Consider the following 17622-nt stretch of genomic DNA (forward strand, 5'->3'; position numbering starts at 1 on the left):
TCCTCTCTCATCTGTACCAGTTCTTGTTTCTCCTCCTCTCTGTTTCTCCTCCTGGTTCTGCCCCTTTCTTCGCCAGAACAATCCCACAAAAAAAAAATAGAAAGCCCTAACTCAGCTGCTGGCGAGAGGCATGAATTTTCTGGCCATCCACTCACATCCTGAGCCGGGGAAGGAAAAAGAGGGGGGAAAAGCCAAGATTGAAAACAGACGGAGGCAGTCACTGAGCGGGAGAGTTTTTTTTTTTTTTTTTTTACCCTCCTCCTCCTCTCTGCTCAGAGAAGCAACAGATTCTGAGAGAAAGAGACTCGGCCCCAGGTTCCTCCGCGTCCACCCGAACTGAACTCGAGGGCCGGAGCCTTGCGTTTGTCCCCGCAGAGGGACAATAGGCCGTTCCTGCACCCTGCTCCGGCCTCTGCTGCGAGGAATGCGGTGCAGACAGAGCGCCGGACTGTCGCGCGGCTCCAACAGGAATGAAAATGAGTAAAGCAGCGGCCGTCCCCTGAGCACTTTTGCAGGATTCAGGTGTTTTCCTCACTACCGCACAGGACGGGGGTGTACAGGTCCCCTCAGAAGGAGCAGCGGTGACACTGGCGCCCAGGTACTGAAGCCTCCTCTTCATTACTCTGAGGTAAGAGATGCTTTGAGCATGCAAATATTTTACCTGGAATTTTGCCATAAATGCACAAGCTTCGTTACACTGGGGTCAAACAGTGGGGTGAAAAAAATTTTGTGGCACAGCTTGAAAAGCTTTGAACTAAATGCATAAAGCAAAGCAACAAAACGCAACAAGTGAGCAGGTCTCGGACTGAACATGTCCACTGGTCACACATGGAGTGCAGCCCACACGATCCACCAGACTTTTAGCCACTGCAGGGGAGACCAGTTTCCTGTTCTCCAGTTTCAAAACAGCATGCTGAGGGTGGCTGTGTTGGGATGAGATTGCATTGGTCGGCGATTGCAACCTCGGTTCATATCATAAGACAACAGAAATGTGGGGGTGTTTTGGTGATGGATACGTACAGTGTCCTTATTAAATCCTGGGTAAGCCTTAATTGCAATAGCAGGCTGGGAGGGATTCAACTTCAGTTGTTTACCCAGACGTCAGCCATAGAACACAATGAACATGCCCACCGCAGAAATTAATATGGAAAAAGAGTGTTAGCCATTACAGTTCCTCTGGTTTGTGCATTCTTTCTTCATGTAGATGGATGGCTGAGGGAAGTTGGCATTTGTGTCACCTTACATTAGTACCCCCATTTATCAGAAAGTCATGAATACAGCTTAGATGTTGCTAAACACTCCAATCAGCTCAAAAGTGGAAATTGGGAGTCCCAGTTCATTTTGGGGGGGTGAAAAGTTGAATGTTGGATTTTTTTTTCAATTTAAGATGAAGCTACTTCACCAAAAGTACATTTGGGTAATGCTTATGAAATGTATTGACTATTGAATGACACTTAATTTAACTAATGAATTAAAGTGAAATGTTTAATATTGGCTCGAATAAAAAAAATCTCAACACTGGTAGATGGTGCTGAATATGATGGAATACCATTTACTAACTAATTATTAAAGGAATGTGAATCCACGCTAACTTAAAGACAAACTCGTCTGACACCATATTAACTGGAATCCAGCACAAACCTTACACCCTCATTACTGTGAGCTTCTCCAAGAACGCTCCCTCCCAAACCCAATGTTGTCACTCTGTACCATGCAGATTAAAGTTCACTTTCAGAATGTATCGGAAATGGCAATTACATGCAAATATGTATACTGTACAGATATCCTTTTGCCTACTTATCACAACTAAAAATGAAAACAAGAACAGTTTGTAACTAACGGCCTAATAAATATGAAGTAAAACTTACTCAAAGTCTCTATGATTTCTTTATTAGTTCATAGTGCGTAACACTAATTTGTGATGCCTCTGGCTGAGTCATGTTTTAATAAAAAAAAAAAATATATATATATATATATATATATATATCAGTGACAGTGACAATTCCCTCTGTCTATATTCTTATATAATTCCAAAAAAACGTGACCCAGGCAATCGACAAGAATTCAGGACAGGACTGTCTCAGGACACCACAGCATGTGGTGAGAGTTCGGGAAAGTCATTATTGGAAGTATTTTAGTCCTAAAAGAAAGTCCCCTCTGAGTCATCGGGTGGCTGAACATGCCGATGCGGGAGTGAGGGGAGCGAGGCTTGTTCTGCTGACTGTGAGCGGTGATGACAGTGGTCCGAGTCACTCGTTCATTCAGTCCCTCACTCACTCACTCACTCCTCCACACTTTCTGACTCATCGCCGCAGCACAGCCGCCTCCACTGTGACACCACGTCTGCACTGAGCCTTTTCCCATGGAAAACCTAAACATTCCCGATTTACAAACAAATCCGTTGACCCGCTGAGGGTATGGGAACCTCCTCTCCATGCTCAGATGAAGAAACCATGTAGTAGAGTTAAAGAGGACATGACTCTTGTTTTATAAACTCATTTTAAGTATCACTCTTAATGTCTCTCTTTACCCCCCAAAAAGTTTTGGCAAATCACATGTACATAAGTATTCACAGCCTTTGTTCAATACAATACCTTTGGCAACACTGCACACCAATACTTGGCCAGTTTCATCCATTCCTCTTTGCAGCACTTCTCAAGCTCCATCAGGTTGGATGGGAAGTGTCGGTGCACAGCTATTTTAAGATCTCATAGATGTTCAATCTGATTCAAGTGTGGGCCACTTAAGGACATTCCCAGATTGAGTTGTCCTGAAGCCTCCTTTGATATCTTGACTATGTGTTTCGGGTCATTGTCCTGCCAAAAGATGAACTGTAGCCCCAGTCTGAATTCAAGAGCACTCTGGAGCAGGTTTTAACCCTGGATGTCTCTGTATATTGCTGCAGTCATCTTTTCCTTTATCCTGACTAGTGTCCCAGTTCCTGATGATAAAAAACATCTCCACAGCATGATGCTGCCACCGCCATGCTGCACTGTAGGAATGGTATTGACCTGTTGATGAACAATGCCTGGTTTCCTCCACACACAACACCTGGCATTCACACCAAAGAGTTCAATCTTTGTCTCATCAGACCAGAGAATTTTGTTTCTTATGGTCTCAGAGTCCTTCAGGTGCCTTGCTCCTTTGGTGCCATATGCCTTTTACTAAAGAGTCTGGCCACTTAGCCACACAGGCTCAGTTTATGTGGCCAGTCAGCTCCTGGTGGTTTTGCACTTCTTCCACGTCTCGGAGGTCTACAGAGATTTCCATTGAATTGTCTGTCCAATTCCTTCATGTTTGGCTCGTGCTCTAACTGTGGGACTGTGTGTGCCTTTCCAAACCAGGCCCAATCAACTGTTTTTTTCCACAGGTGGACTCCAATTAAGCTGCAGAAACATCTCAAGGATGATGAGTACAGTTTTGAGATCCATGGCAAAGGCTCTGAATCCTTATGTGCTTTCTCAGTAAACATTTTTTTTTATTGTAAGCATGGGGTGTTGCTATTTACATAGATAATATGGTATCTGCGACAACAGACCAAGAACTGAAAATTGCAAGCATTTGATAGGACATCCATTGACCCTATACCTGTCAGGCTTCTTGTTCCTCTCCATGGAGAAAAGGAGCAATGCAGTAGAGACAAATAAATCTCCAGTGAAGCATTAAGATGGGAAGCCAGTGGTAGATTAATAAGCCAGTCACACTGCATTGAAGACGGTGAAAGTTTTGTCTGCTGGAACTCTGGTCCTTCATGCGCTTTCTCGCTTTCATAAACGCTTGGACTGCGTCCCTGACATCTTTGGCTCAGTAACCTGTTGGCTCCTTAGTCTGTGTTTTACTCAGACAAAAAATATGGCAGAAAATTCTGGATTACGTTTACATTTTCCAACTAAAATTGGACCTGGGAGACCGCAGAGTACTAGTTTAAGTCCTATGCTAATTCTGGAAGCAATATTCTGGACACTGGACACCTGTAAAACCTTAATTTTCAGAATTTTTTAAACAAGGCACTAGGCCTGCTAGGCACCTCTTCTCGCATGTGGCCAAAATACCCAGCAACTTAACTGTACTGCAGTACATGTAACAATGATTTTAATAAATTCAGAATTTAATAAATAAAGTACAGCATTACAGCATTACATTCTACAAGATGACATTTGGAATATTGCTACATTTTATATAAAACAAAAAAATACCCTGGCTATAAAAATAAACAGTTTCTCATACTGAAACAACAGTAAACAACAAATAATATTCATATTGATGCTGATATGCAAATAGTTACACAAGATCAAAAAACAGAAGTATAGTTAATGAAAAATAAACAAATACACATGCGTTTCATAATGGTATTTTTAAATGTATTCTAAAAGTATTCTGATTACATAAAAATTATATTTTATATTCTGTTAAATAGAACACATTGCTGAATACATTCATGCAAGTAATCAGCCATCACCACATTTTTGTATTTTTGCTGATTATTGATGATTATTTAAATAATGGGTGAGGCATTAAAAGACAAACCTATGAAAATAAATCTATAATAAATAACCCCTTCTGGGGTCATATGGGAGATTATGGTATATATTTCATCATTGTGTTGCACGTCAGGGTCCTAGCAGCAGGATCATAAGTTTTACTTTTGTTCCAATGTTTTGGGTAGGCCAGACAAAACCAGACTAGCATAATTTGTTAATCGCTCATCTGAATGGACACCACTTTCACAGGGGCTGCCTGGACCTGGTCCAAATCACCACAGCGTCTGTGAGACGTTTACTGTTGTGCTCGGACGGGGATCTCTGGCAGAATGAAGTCAGGCACTAATTGTCGGGACTCTGTGTTAGGAATGCTAAAGGAGACCTCCAGCTGGAACGTGTCTCACTGCTCCAGATGCCTTGCTATTGTTGGACAGTTTGCTTGTGAGATTTTTTTTTTTTCTTTCAAAAGATTCCTCTGAATTCTCTCTTCCCGCCTTTCTCTAGTCAGAATTTGTGTTCTACCCTTTGATCTGAACTTTAATGGCTTCCAGGCCTGGGGTGCTCCATCCCCCACCCCCATTAAAACCTCTTTAAAATCACAGCACACCGTCAATTCATGTAATTCAAAGGGCCCTATCTGGGGAACTTTGCTCTGAATTCCATACAAAGCTTAACTAAGCAACCACAGAGGACCGCAGAATCCTGTTGTTCTGGAATCATTTGGCTTTTTGAGTTTTTGTGCAGGAACTCTTCTTCGCCACACATTCATTATTTTTAGAATGTTAAATTAACTGCAGTTGTTGTGATTTTAGGACGGCATCCATAGATTTCATCAAAAAATGGAGATCTGTAAAAAGACTTCGGCTTTCTTGTTCACCTTTGGAGGTAAAAAACATACAAAACAATCCTTTCATGGCAACAACAACAACTAAATCTTTTTCTCAACAATGTCGTTATCTTATGTCTGCAGTTCTCGTCATATTCTGCCAAGGTGGGCGGAGCCTTGAAATCACCCCTGGCAACACAGAGGTCATTCTGGCTGCTAACTCCTCCTTGACCCTGATGTGTTCTGGCTGGAGCGACGTCACCTGGAAAATACCCCATGACCCCATCCCGGAAGGGATCAGCGTCGACAACCGCAGGGCCACAAGTGTGCTCAGTCTGACCAACGTGACCTGGAAGCACACAGGAAGTTACGTGTGTGAGGAGCCCATTTCATACGAGAGCAAGGCGATCTCTGTATTTGTTCCAGGTGGGTTTACTGCTATGGTCAGGGGTGAGAGCAGATGTATAGAGTGAACGGCATGTGCATTTACAACCGTTGTCAGACACCTTTATCCAGAGTGATTTACAATAAGGAGTTATAGGGACAGTCCTGTCTGGAGACACCCAGGGTTAAGTGTCTTGATTAGGGACACAATGGTAGCAAGTTGAGTTTGAACCTGGGTCGTCTGATGACCATGGTGTAACATTTTTGAACTAGTTCCCACAAAAATTTCAGCCATCATGTTTTTGCTAGATAATAGGTAATACACATAAAAACGAAACAAAACCATGCCCTACTGTGTCCACTACCTTCAGCAGCACCTGGGCACCGCTCTCTTTTCCTTTTCCAGACCCTGAGGTGTGGTTTGTGACTGTGAGTGCCCCACTGGTGATGAAGGAGTCTGAAGAGGACACCATTCCCTGTGTGGCCACCGATCCCCACATCAGCGTGACTCTTTATGAGAAAAGCAGCCAGACAGTCGTGCCAGGGAAGTACCGGCCTGGCGAGGGCTTCAGGGCCATACTAAACGATACCTCCTACGTCTGTAAAGGAACCCTGGGAGGTCAGGAGAAAGAGTCCCAAGTGTTCTATGTTTACAGCGTCATAGGTTAGTATTGCTGTTTGAGGAGTTCATTGTGGCATCATTGCTGGTTCAGTTATTATAAATTATACAGTCAATTCCAGTACAGTTACTACAACATTCTTGAAATTAGCAGCATTTTTTGGATAGAATTATAATAACAAGGCCTGTGCATATTCTCGTCAAGATGGTGCGATAAGGAATTGGAAAGTGCACATGGTAAAACACTGATGATCATTTTAAATGACTTCTTTTAGCTCCACGCAGTATGAAAGTTTATATGACTGTCTCCAAGACAGTTCTGAAGCAGGGTGAATCCCTGGTGGTGAACTGCACAGTCAGAGGGGCAGAGATTGTGTACTTTGACTGGGAATACCCTCGACTAGAGGTGGGTGAGGATATCGGGTTTGCTTGTTTGTATACCACTCTAAGATTAAGAACATGAATTAATAAGAAATGGTTTAATATTTCTCATCAGAAAAACCTGGAGAAATTGACAGATTTTAAAGGAGACAGTGTGCGCTCCTTCCTGAACATCTCCAGCACAACCTTGCTAGACTCGGGGCTCTATGCTTGCCGTGTCAGGGATACTATGGAGGGCCACACTGCTATGGATAATGTCACAATCACTGTACTAGGTTAGTAAAAAAAGGTCATCTTTTCTGCTGTTCCTTAACACAAGAAATGAAGTGGGATCTATGGCCTTCAAAAGAATCTCACTTTGCAGATCTACACTAAATCCTAAACACACAAACCCTAACACTCAGCTCCTCCCAGACTCCATATAATGTTATAATTAACAGTGGATGCAATGGGGCAGTAGATGGCCCAGCGGGTAAGGAAGCGGACCAATCCAGTTTTAGTTTGAATTCGATTCATTTCAAATCCCGAACCACAGGTGCCACTGAGCAAAGTACCGTCCCCACACACTGCTCCCCGGGTGCCTATCATGGCTGCGCACTGCTCACCAAGGGGGAAGGTTAAAAGCAGTGGACACATTTCGTTGTGTCACAGTGTGCTGTGCTGCAGTGTTTCACAATGACAATCACTTCACTTACTTTCTTTCATTTCATTTCAATCAACCAATGATCACATGGTATAATGTACAGTCAAGGCCAAATGTTTTGACACAAATGACACAAATGAGAATGACACAAATACTCTTTTTGCTGCTTATTTTTTTTATTATGGCAATTTACATATACTACATTATATAGTAAAGAGTGATCAGATTAATTGCAAACTCTTTGCCATGAAAATGAACTTTATCCCAAAAACTGCATTTCAGCCCTGCCACAAAAGGAGCTGCTGAGATCAAATCAGTAAGCTTCTTGTTAACACAAATGAGAGTGTTGAGGAGCACAAGACTGGAGATCATTCTGTCATGCTAATTGAGTTAGAATAAAAGGAGGGTAATGCTTGTTCTTCCTCTGTTAACCATGGTTACCTACAAGAAAACATGTGCAGTCATCATTGGGTTGTATAAAAAGGGCTTCACAGGCAAGTATATTGCTGCTACTAAGATTGCACATAAACCAACCATTTATCTGATCATCAAAAACATTCAGGAGAGAAGTGTTGTGAAGAAGGCTTCAGAATGCTCAAGAAAGTCCAGCAAGCGCCATGATTCAGCTGCAGGATTGGGCGTCACCAGTGCAGAGTTGCTCAGGAATGGCAGCAGGAAGGTGTGAGTGCATCTGCATGCACAGTGAGGTGAAGACTTTTGGAGGATGGCCTGGTGCAGAAAAGAAGCCACTTCTCTCCAAGAAAAACATCAAGGACAGGCTGATATTATGCAAAAAGGACTGGGGTAAAGTCCTTTTCTCTGATGAAGCCCTTTACCGACTGTTTGGGGCATCTGGGAAAATGATTGTCCGGAGAAGAAAATCTAATTTTTTCAGTCCTGTCTCATGCCAATAGTAAAGCATCCTGAGAGCATTCATGTGGGGGGCTTCTTCTCATCCAAGGAAGTGGGCTCACTCACAATTTTCCCTAAGAACTCATCCATTAATAAAGAATGGTACAAAAACATCCTGCAACTGCAACTTCTACCAACCATCCAAGAGCAGTTTAGTGAAGAACAATCCCTTTTCCATCATGATGGAGCACTGTGCCAAAAGGTCGAAATCATAAGTGGCTTGGGAAACAAAACATTGAAATTTTGGTTCCATGGCCAGGAATACTCCCTGGACCTTTATCCAATTGAGAACTTGTGGTCAAACCTCAAAAGGTGGGTGGACAAACAATACCCCACAATTTCTGGCAATCTCCAAGAACTGATTATGAAGGAATGGGTTGCCACCAGTCAGGATTTGGCTCACAGGTTGGGCCAACCCTGCAAATATTGACTCTTTGCATAAACTTCATTTAATTGTCAATGAAAGCCTTTGATACGTATAAAATGCTTGTAATTATACTTCAGTACCCCACTGAAACACCTGACAAAAAGATCTAAAAACAATGAAGCAGCAAACTTTGTGAAAACCAGTGTTTTTGGCATTCTCACAACCTTTGGCCACAGCTGTAGATATAGTGTATTAGTATGGGGGCAGTGGTGGCCTAGTGGGTGGGTTTGTAACAGAAAGTTTGTGGATTCCGATCCTGAACCGCCAAGGTGCCCCTGAGGTCCCCTTGATCAAGGTACCATCCCTAGACACTAATATCCATGCTCCTTTCATAGCAGCCCACTGCTCCCAGGTGATGTGAAGTGAAGAGTTAAATGCAGCAGACACATTTTTCACATTACTTTCATTTCATTGCTTAAAATGTAATAGTGAGAAGTTATATTGCTTGAGATGAAAATAATATTTTCATGCTGAATTACTTTGTTAAAATGAAATTCGAGCATACCTGAAGGTTTTGTCTCTGCAGAGAGAGGCTTTGTGGAGCTGGATTCTTATTCTGAAATGAACATTTCTGCACATCTGCATGAAACCGTTGAGCTCCGGGTGCCAATAGAAGCCTATCCTGCTCCAAAGGTGGTCTGGACAAAAGACGGCAACAATCTGACGGGTGACACAGTCACAGTTCAGACGAGAAGAATTCATGAAACCAGGTACTATCACATAATACATATGCTGTGTTCACTAGAGAAATAAATTATGCACACTGAACTGACGCAATCCATCTAAAATCTCTGTGATCTCTTTGCACAGATATTTTAGCGTTTTAACTCTGGTGCGCATCAGAACAGAACAGAAGGGCTTCTATACAGTACAAGTTTATAATGAGGATGATGCCAAGGAAGTGACCTTTAACCTCCAAATCAATGGTGAGTTAAAAATGAATCAAATTACCATCTTGTGCCTTAGGCTTACAGAACAGCCTATTGAACATCTATGGAAAAATGCATTTGGAATTAAAAGGTGAAATTTTCAGGCATAACATCTGCTGGTGTTTCTTGGAATGAACAATTAATTCCTGCTAGTTAAAATGAAACCTTTTGGTCTGCCAGCACCCCCCCCGGATCATAGAACTGACCGACATCCACATGGACAGAGGACATGGAGTGCTGTGTGTGGCAGAAGGAGTCCCATCCCCCAGCGTCCACTGGTACAGCTGTGAGAGTCTGCAGAAGTAAGACGATGGCCATTGGGGACTTTATTAAGGGAAAATTGTATTAAGTACTTTGCGTTTTTGTTCTTTCTGCGGAACAAACTCAACCATAAAATGTCTTTATTTAGTTTACATCACATCCAGCAATAAAAGTAGTTTAAAACATAATGGACGTTTAAATACTGTTTTATGTTGGACCTACCTATAGAACAAGTGGCGTGAAGTCTGTAAGGCTTGTGATTTAGTAAAAGAAATGCTTTGTTAAACCAGAAGAGGGCACTGCAGTATATGGACAACAGCCATGAAAGACTCTTGGAGAGAACAGTTAAGATCAACAAAATCAATATTAATAAAAAGTTTATTTTCCCAAGGTGTGATATCAATTTGGAGACATACTTCATTTTGTTTAAATGTTTATAACAAGAAGAGTCCTTATCTTTTGTTGATGAATTTTACAAATGTCCTGTTTGTCAGGAAACGGAGGACTCAAACACAGACTAAACAGAGTAAAATTTCAACACAAGCTCAACTATGACCCACACTGCTGAAGCACCAAGATAGACCTCTCAACAACAAAAAAAGGCACATGGGTTTTTACGTAGAATGAATAACACGCAGAGATCCGTGTCAGGTGACCTGGAATTTCAAACCAAAAGGCTCTAAAATGCAAGCAAGAAACATTCATACAACAAAGAATACATAGACCCAGAACATGATCAACTCTGAGTTTTCTCACGTCTCGCTGGGTTTAATTTGTCCACAATTATTATTTGAAGGTGCAGTAATAAATCTGTAGCCTGGAAACCTCTGTCTCCTGAGGCCAGAGATGTTGAATTGCAGACCAACGTCAGCAGCGCGGGTCGAGTTCGCAGCCTGCTGATCCTCCAGAGGCTGGGCCGCGTCACATCGGTGCGCTGTGAGGCTCACAACGAGCGAGGCCGGAGAGCATGGGACATCAAACTAGTATCCAACTGTACGTATTTGCGAACTAGTTATGCACTATTACTCACTCAGTTAGGATTAAAATAATATCATTTACTGACACTTCTGACACTCCAGATGCATTATGGTCTGAAGTTGTAGTAAGCAACTGACCGTTTCTGAACTGACCGGTGGAAACTGATGCTGTGTCTTCAGCTTTGTTCTCGCAGGTGGCTGTGTTGGCTGCTGTGTTAGCCCTGGTGGTCATTGCTGTTATTTTCCTCATCATTCTGATTGCTGTGTGGAGAAAGGTGATTACAGGACTTCAGTATGCCTGGCATGATGATTTGAAGTCTAAAAAGTTGGCTTGAACACAGTCAGATACTCAAACTCAATTTTTAAAAGCCGCTTTGTTACGATTCTGCATTCTTTAGTAAAGAAAAAAAGCTGAGGTTTTAACCAAGACGGAAAGAAATTATTTAATAAAAACAAGACACAAGAGACATATGCCAACAAACAGACGCATACAATAAAACAATCAAGGAATAAACATGAAACTCCGGTCTGGAACACAGAACTGTAGCACCCCAAAAAGTCAGTATATGACAATTTCTAATGATTTCCATAAAACTGAACACGTCTCTTATTTACCCAGAAACCTCGGTATGAGATCCGGTGGAAGGTGATTGAGTCAGTAAGCTCTGATGGCCATGAATACACTTATGTGGACCCTATGCATCTGCCCTATGACTCAGTATGGGAGGTCCCCCGTGACAGCTTAGTACTGGGTGAGAAAACCTTTGTTTTTGGAATTAACCATCATGCCAGTTTTTTATGCCTTGAACCTGGAGCCTTCATGTGTTGGGTTATTTCTTCATCCATCACTCACCATTCTAAATGTGATGTATGAAGACCTGGAGGGAATTTAGTGTGAAAGTTCACTTGGACACAAGTTCACTTGAGTGGTAAAAGGCCAAGGTCTTTTTGTCACCTTATGCACATCGAGTTTTTGTGAACATAATAACTCAATTCTTTCAAATCCAGAACAAATCAGAATGGGATTTTTTTTTACCGCAAGGTAATCTCTTCAAATTTGGCACACACACACACTGTCATGGGTTAAGATCAAGTTTATTGTCATACACAGATCACGATGCAACCCAAAATGCAGATAAAATTTTTGGACTCATCATAAATGGATGAACTAATTCAATCTTTGTGGACCAATGTCAAAGTTGCCGATTATCTAGAAACATTTCTTTTTTAATGATGGGAGCAGTAGTAAAAACATGAAAACTGGATTATTCAATTCCTCTTTGTAAATGTGCAAATGTTGTTTCAGGCCACACTCTGGGCTCAGGAGCTTTCGGTAGAGTTGTGGAGGCTACAGCCTATGGCCTGGGCCACTCACAGTCCACCACCAAGGTCGCAGTGAAGATGCTGAAGTGTGGGTGATGTTTACCAGTTGACATGATGTTAATCTATACGTGACATGGTCAGCATACGACAGCGAGTGAACATGTGTGTAATAGGTTGCCTCTTCCTGTTTTTTTTTTTTTTTCCTGTCAAACTTGCAGCCACTGCAAGGAGAAGTGAGACTCAGGCCCTCATCTCCGAGCTGAAGATTATGAGTCACCTGGGGCCCCATCTGAACATAGTAAATCTGCTGGGGGCGTGCACGAAGCGAGGTGGAGCAAAATACACATTTTTATGGAAATTGTTTTAATGAAAGATATTCTTAATTTGTTAAATCTTGTAAGTAACATTTTTTGCATGTTTTTGTTTTATTTTATTTTTGGTTTTATTAAAGGCCCCATATATCTTGTAACTGAGTTCTGTCGCTACGGCGACCTGGTGGACTACCTTCATCGTAACAAACACACATTTCTGCAGTACTACGCTGACAAGAACCGGAGGGAGATGAGCCGGGAAGGCACGGAGAGCACTGGTAATGCTCAAGGAAAAAGGCAAGGCCACATTAGAATTTTTAAAAATATAATTATAAAAATTAAATAAAAAGAAATAAATAAAAAAAATCTGCTTGAAGGAGTCCACCCTAATGTACAATATTCTGTTTGACAGTGAGTCTGACGGTGGATACATGGACATGACCAAAGAGAACTCGCTGGAATACGTCCCAATGCAAGAGCTGAGCGACGACATTAAATACGCAGACATCGAGCCTGCCATGTATGAACCGGCCTACCAGCAGGACAATTATCAATGTTCAGGTAAATGCCAATGTTCTCAGAAACATATTGGGGGAGCAAACCGCAATTTACAAATAGAGAAGAGCAAGCGCTTGGGTACATTTCAACACACATGTTGAACAGATGGCAGGCAGATCCCCCCCGCCTCAGTCTGATTTTGAAATACAACATCGCTGACCCGAGGTGAGAAGCTTAAATCTGCAGTTTTTGCTTCTGACATGCAAGTGGCTGGGTGTCACGCTTTGCAGAACTTGAACATAAACAATGGTCTGTTGTAGCTAAGCCAGCAGGAGACACAGCACAAGGCGATTCAAAAGGACGCGGAATTGTTCATTTGTGTTCTAACCTCAAAGCTCTAGTCTCACCCCTCACAGGTCAAGATAAAGCTCTGACAATCAGCGATTCGCCTATCCTGACTTACATGGACCTGGTGGGCTTCGGATTCCAAGTGGCCATGGGCATGGACTTCCTGGCATCAAAAAATGTACTCCGTATATATCCCTGCACTAGGTCATTGCCCCTCTATCTGCGGTGGTCCTATCTGAGCGACATTTACGTTCTTTACCCGTTCATCTGCAGTGCATTCACCGTGACCTGGCTGCCAGGAATGTGCTGGTCTGTGAGGGAAAGCTCGTGAAAATCTGTGATTTTGGCCTGGCAAGAGATGTTGTGAACGACTCCAACTACATCTCCAAAGGCAGCGTGAGTAGCCAGACCCGGCATGGCGCTTTTATGGCCTTCACTGTCTCCGCTGTTAGCCCAGACTATTCTACAATATAAATATCTAGGCAAATAAGCTTGCAAATGGCGGATGCAAATGAGCTACTGCCTTGGGTAGCACGTCCACATCGCAGTCTCTTCCTCTGTAGAGTCAATTAGTCTGTGAAAGGAGAGTCACTGTTACATTAACAAGGGCTGCGACTTGTTAGGCCTGGTAATGGACATTTATAGCTTTGGGGTGTTTAAATGGCTTCACCTCAGGCTGTTGATGCCAAAAATGTGGTGAGCTATAAGAGGTCTGGCCTGCAGATTCACTTTCCACTGAGGTTTTCATGGTTTTGGTTTTTCTGGTGTTGGATAAGGAGGATGTGAAAACACTGGGCTTCTGTCATTATTGCATACGTGCGGAATCACGCTAGCCAATATGGCTACATCCAAAACAGATGCATTTTTTTCTGTGCACGCCAGGCTACGTCTTTGTCTTTTTCCCTTCGGCTTTACAGACATTCCTGCCCCTCAAATGGATGGCGCCAGAGACAATCTTCCAGAATTTATACACCAGCCTCAGCGATGTGTGGTCTTTTGGGATTCTGCTCTGGGAAATCTTCACATTTGGTACATAATGTAAATTAGTAGTAATATACAAAACTCTCTGTGACACATTTCTACTGTTTCTTAATATGAAAATACTTTACTTTACTTTACTTTACTTTATTTGGCAGACGCTTTTATCCAAAGCGACTTACAATGGGAAGACACCAGCAATTCTCGTTCGATTTCTATAGAATATTGTCATTGAAGAGCATGCTTGGAGAGTGTTGGGTGCTAGACTAAGAAAAATTATAATGTATTTATACATTTTGTATTTGTTTGTTCAATGTGTATGCATGTGTATGTGTTAAATTTGTCTGTAATATTTTTGGAATAAGAGGGTTTTCACCTTCTTCTTAAAAGTGGTGATAGTCTCGGCTAGTCGTGTGGAGGAGGGCAGGTTGTTCCACCAGCCAGGGACAACAACAGAGAACAGACATGATTGGAATCGGAGACCCCGTGAAGGAATTTTTAGTCTCCTTTCGTTTGCCGATCTGAGAGAGCGTGTAGGAGTGTATCTAGGTAGTAGGTAGTATACTTTCTTGTCCTAACAAATGTTATTGCTAGGAATTATATTTCAAAACAACTTTATTGTGGGGTGTTAAAAGGTCAGATGTTCACAAATCTGTTCTACCTGTAGGTGACAGGTAGACAGCTGGTCAATTGTGAAAAATAAATCCAATATTTTGACTTCCGTTTTCCTGTTTGTGTGTGATAAGCTGCATACTCCTAGCTTCTGCTTTATTCTGAGTTTCTGTTCTGTGTTTTCCTATTTTTACACTTAAGGTTTTGTATTTTTTACAAACTCCAGTGTTTTTGTTAGGGTTCTTCGTGGACACAAAGCATGCATGGATGTGTTTAATATTGTGTAGGTAGGCAATTCCTTGTGTGCTTATGTTTTACATTAGGAGGCACACCTTATCCGGACATCCCCATGAACGAGCAGTTCTACAATGCCCTGAAGAGAGGCTACAGGATGAGTAGACCTGCTCACGCTGCAGAAGAAATGTAAGGCCCAGTAAATAGTCACTGAAAGGCCATTAAGTTTATCAAGCACAAAATGCCAACAAAACAGCTTATCGAGCACAAATTGCCAGATGCCTACACTTATGTGCCAATTTGTGAAAAAATCAGAAGGCAACCCTAGATGTCTTAATTTGTTTATATTTAATATTAACCTAATATTAATGCTTAGATTTCTATGTATTATTGTAGTCTTACTTAATTTTTTGAAATAAAGAATTGGTGTTTTAACCTTACCAAATGACCATCTCAGCCCCATCCCCATCTCTTTTCCACACTTGTATTTGTCATAGTTTTGATGATACCATTTAACTTGTTCTGGAGGCAAATTTTTCTCATTTTGAGGGGGTACCATTTCCTATGTTCAAAAGAATCATAATGAATACTGATCATTATAGGTTCAATAAAAGAAAAAGAAAAATACTTTCATCATATTTTAGAAACCTAGTGGCTGCCATACAGTTTCTAATAGAAATTACTTTATTTGGTTGGTTTTCAAAATTGTTTTTTTATAAAATTGATCACAATTAACACTTTTACCTGCCAGATATGAGATCATGTCCAAATGCTGGGATGAGAAGTTCATGAAGAGGCCACCATTCTCCCTTCTAGTGCATTCATTTGGTAACATGCTAACTGACAACTACAAGAAGGTAATGAATCACCCAAATTCTGCTTTACACAACTTCTGTGACCAACAAATACAGTAAATCTGATCTTTTATCAACAATGGCTCAGAAATACAATCAAGTGAACGAAGATTTCCTGAAGATTGATCATCCTACAGTGGGCCGAAATCCCACATTGACTCCACCTGGCAGCAGTGGCTCTGTTGGTGATCAGGTTGGAGGGGAACCTGGTGGGTGCTTCAGTGAATACATTGTTCCGATACCCGATATAAACACAGATGGAGGATGCGAGCTGGACTCCAGGTGGGTGTAACTTCAATGATCCTACAGGTGTAGATTTTGAGTCATTTAGAGATGGCATGAACCGAAAAGTAAACATGGACCATTTGCTTCCTCTTTCCAGCCCTCAGACTCCTGATGATGACACCAGCACAGCTTTTGTGGGTTTACCAGAGATCAGCACTGCAGACAAGGGACCAGAAGATGAACAGACAGAGGATCCTGGAGATGTCCCAGATTCCCCAAAAGATGCAGGGTCATCCCCTAAAGGTGCTAAAGAGCAGACTGAGGACCCCTGCACTGCTGAGGCTCCAGACAGCCTGACAGACACAGGAAAAGAACAACAGACAAAGGCTTCCTGCACACCTGAAGTAGAAGAAAGTTTTCTGTGACATACTGGGGGAAGTGTGAGCTTGGTGAATTCAACAAAAAATTGTGACAACATGCAGTGTGGTGAAGGTCATTATAAATTATATGTGATGCATGATATTATTTTCACACGGGGTACTTTATAAAGTATACTATCCAGTTACACAGCATTACATTAAATAATAACACTACAGCACAAGCTCATATTATGCACACTTATTTTACAGGTTTATATACATTTTTTACACATTTTTTTAAGATGTGGGTTAGTGAGCTAAGTGTGTGTTCATTTACAGCTTGAAATGAATGTAGCAGACATCACTGCTGACCTGAAAACATTACCATACATGAAAAAAGCCTGAAACCCTGGTGGCTTTTGGGTTTCATATCATATCTTTATTTTTTCATTAGCTATACATTCGGTGTATGTACACATTCCATTTTTTGTGTTCCATTGTCATTTAATATCATTAAACAGCATAGGTGATAAATCATAAGCCTTCTCTGTAAATAAGTATTTTGCAAAAATAAATTGTACATTTAGTACTTTGTGGATGTTGAGATAATATGTGCTGATATGTTGTGATATGTAGTTGTTGTGCCTCATTTAAATTTCATAGGCGAGATGTTGCACTGGTATAGACGATGCTTGTAGGATAACAGACAGAACTTTTGTATTTCCAATCATCTTTTGAATGGAAAAATTTCTAATATCTGGGAGTATTTTGGTCTGAATAGGGAGTTTTTACATGTAAAATTTTATACTCTTTTGAAGCTTGGTAAAAGATATGTAAATACACATTCCTATGTGAAATTTGTATTGAAAATAATAGTCTTATCAATTAAGTATTGAACTGCCTTACTAAATGTCTTTGATATGTTATCTTTGTGTATATTATGCATATTTTATATAACAATGGAAACATTTTGTAAGCAATAAATATATTTACTCAGTTGTCCTCATTACAGTTGTCTGGTTAAATGTAAAAAAATTTAG

The 17622-nt window shown here is 41.3% G+C and overlaps 1 protein-coding gene across 1 annotated transcript; it reads left to right on the forward strand.

Annotated features, from left to right (window-relative positions):
• Positions 1 to 251: 251 nt before the first annotated feature.
• Positions 252 to 17591, forward strand: LOC114791883 (platelet-derived growth factor receptor beta-like). Its single transcript, XM_028982407.1, has 23 exons — positions 252 to 628; positions 5294 to 5366; positions 5452 to 5733; positions 6098 to 6355; positions 6586 to 6716; positions 6807 to 6966; positions 9200 to 9383; positions 9484 to 9596; positions 9781 to 9904; positions 10660 to 10856; positions 11021 to 11115; positions 11460 to 11592; positions 12147 to 12251; positions 12382 to 12492; positions 12615 to 12748; positions 12837 to 13041; positions 13389 to 13498; positions 13594 to 13716; positions 14238 to 14349; positions 15234 to 15333; positions 15896 to 16001; positions 16087 to 16280; positions 16381 to 17591. Exons 2-23 carry the CDS (start codon positions 5321 to 5323, stop codon positions 16646 to 16648), a joined length of 3291 nt encoding a protein of 1096 aa, XP_028838240.1. The 5' UTR covers positions 252 to 628; positions 5294 to 5320; the 3' UTR covers positions 16649 to 17591.
• The last annotated feature ends 31 nt before the right edge of the window (positions 17592 to 17622 follow it).

Source organism: Denticeps clupeoides, chromosome 6 (assembly GCF_900700375.1).
Source record: "Denticeps clupeoides chromosome 6, fDenClu1.1, whole genome shotgun sequence".
NCBI lineage: Eukaryota > Metazoa > Chordata > Actinopteri > Clupeiformes > Denticipitidae > Denticeps > Denticeps clupeoides.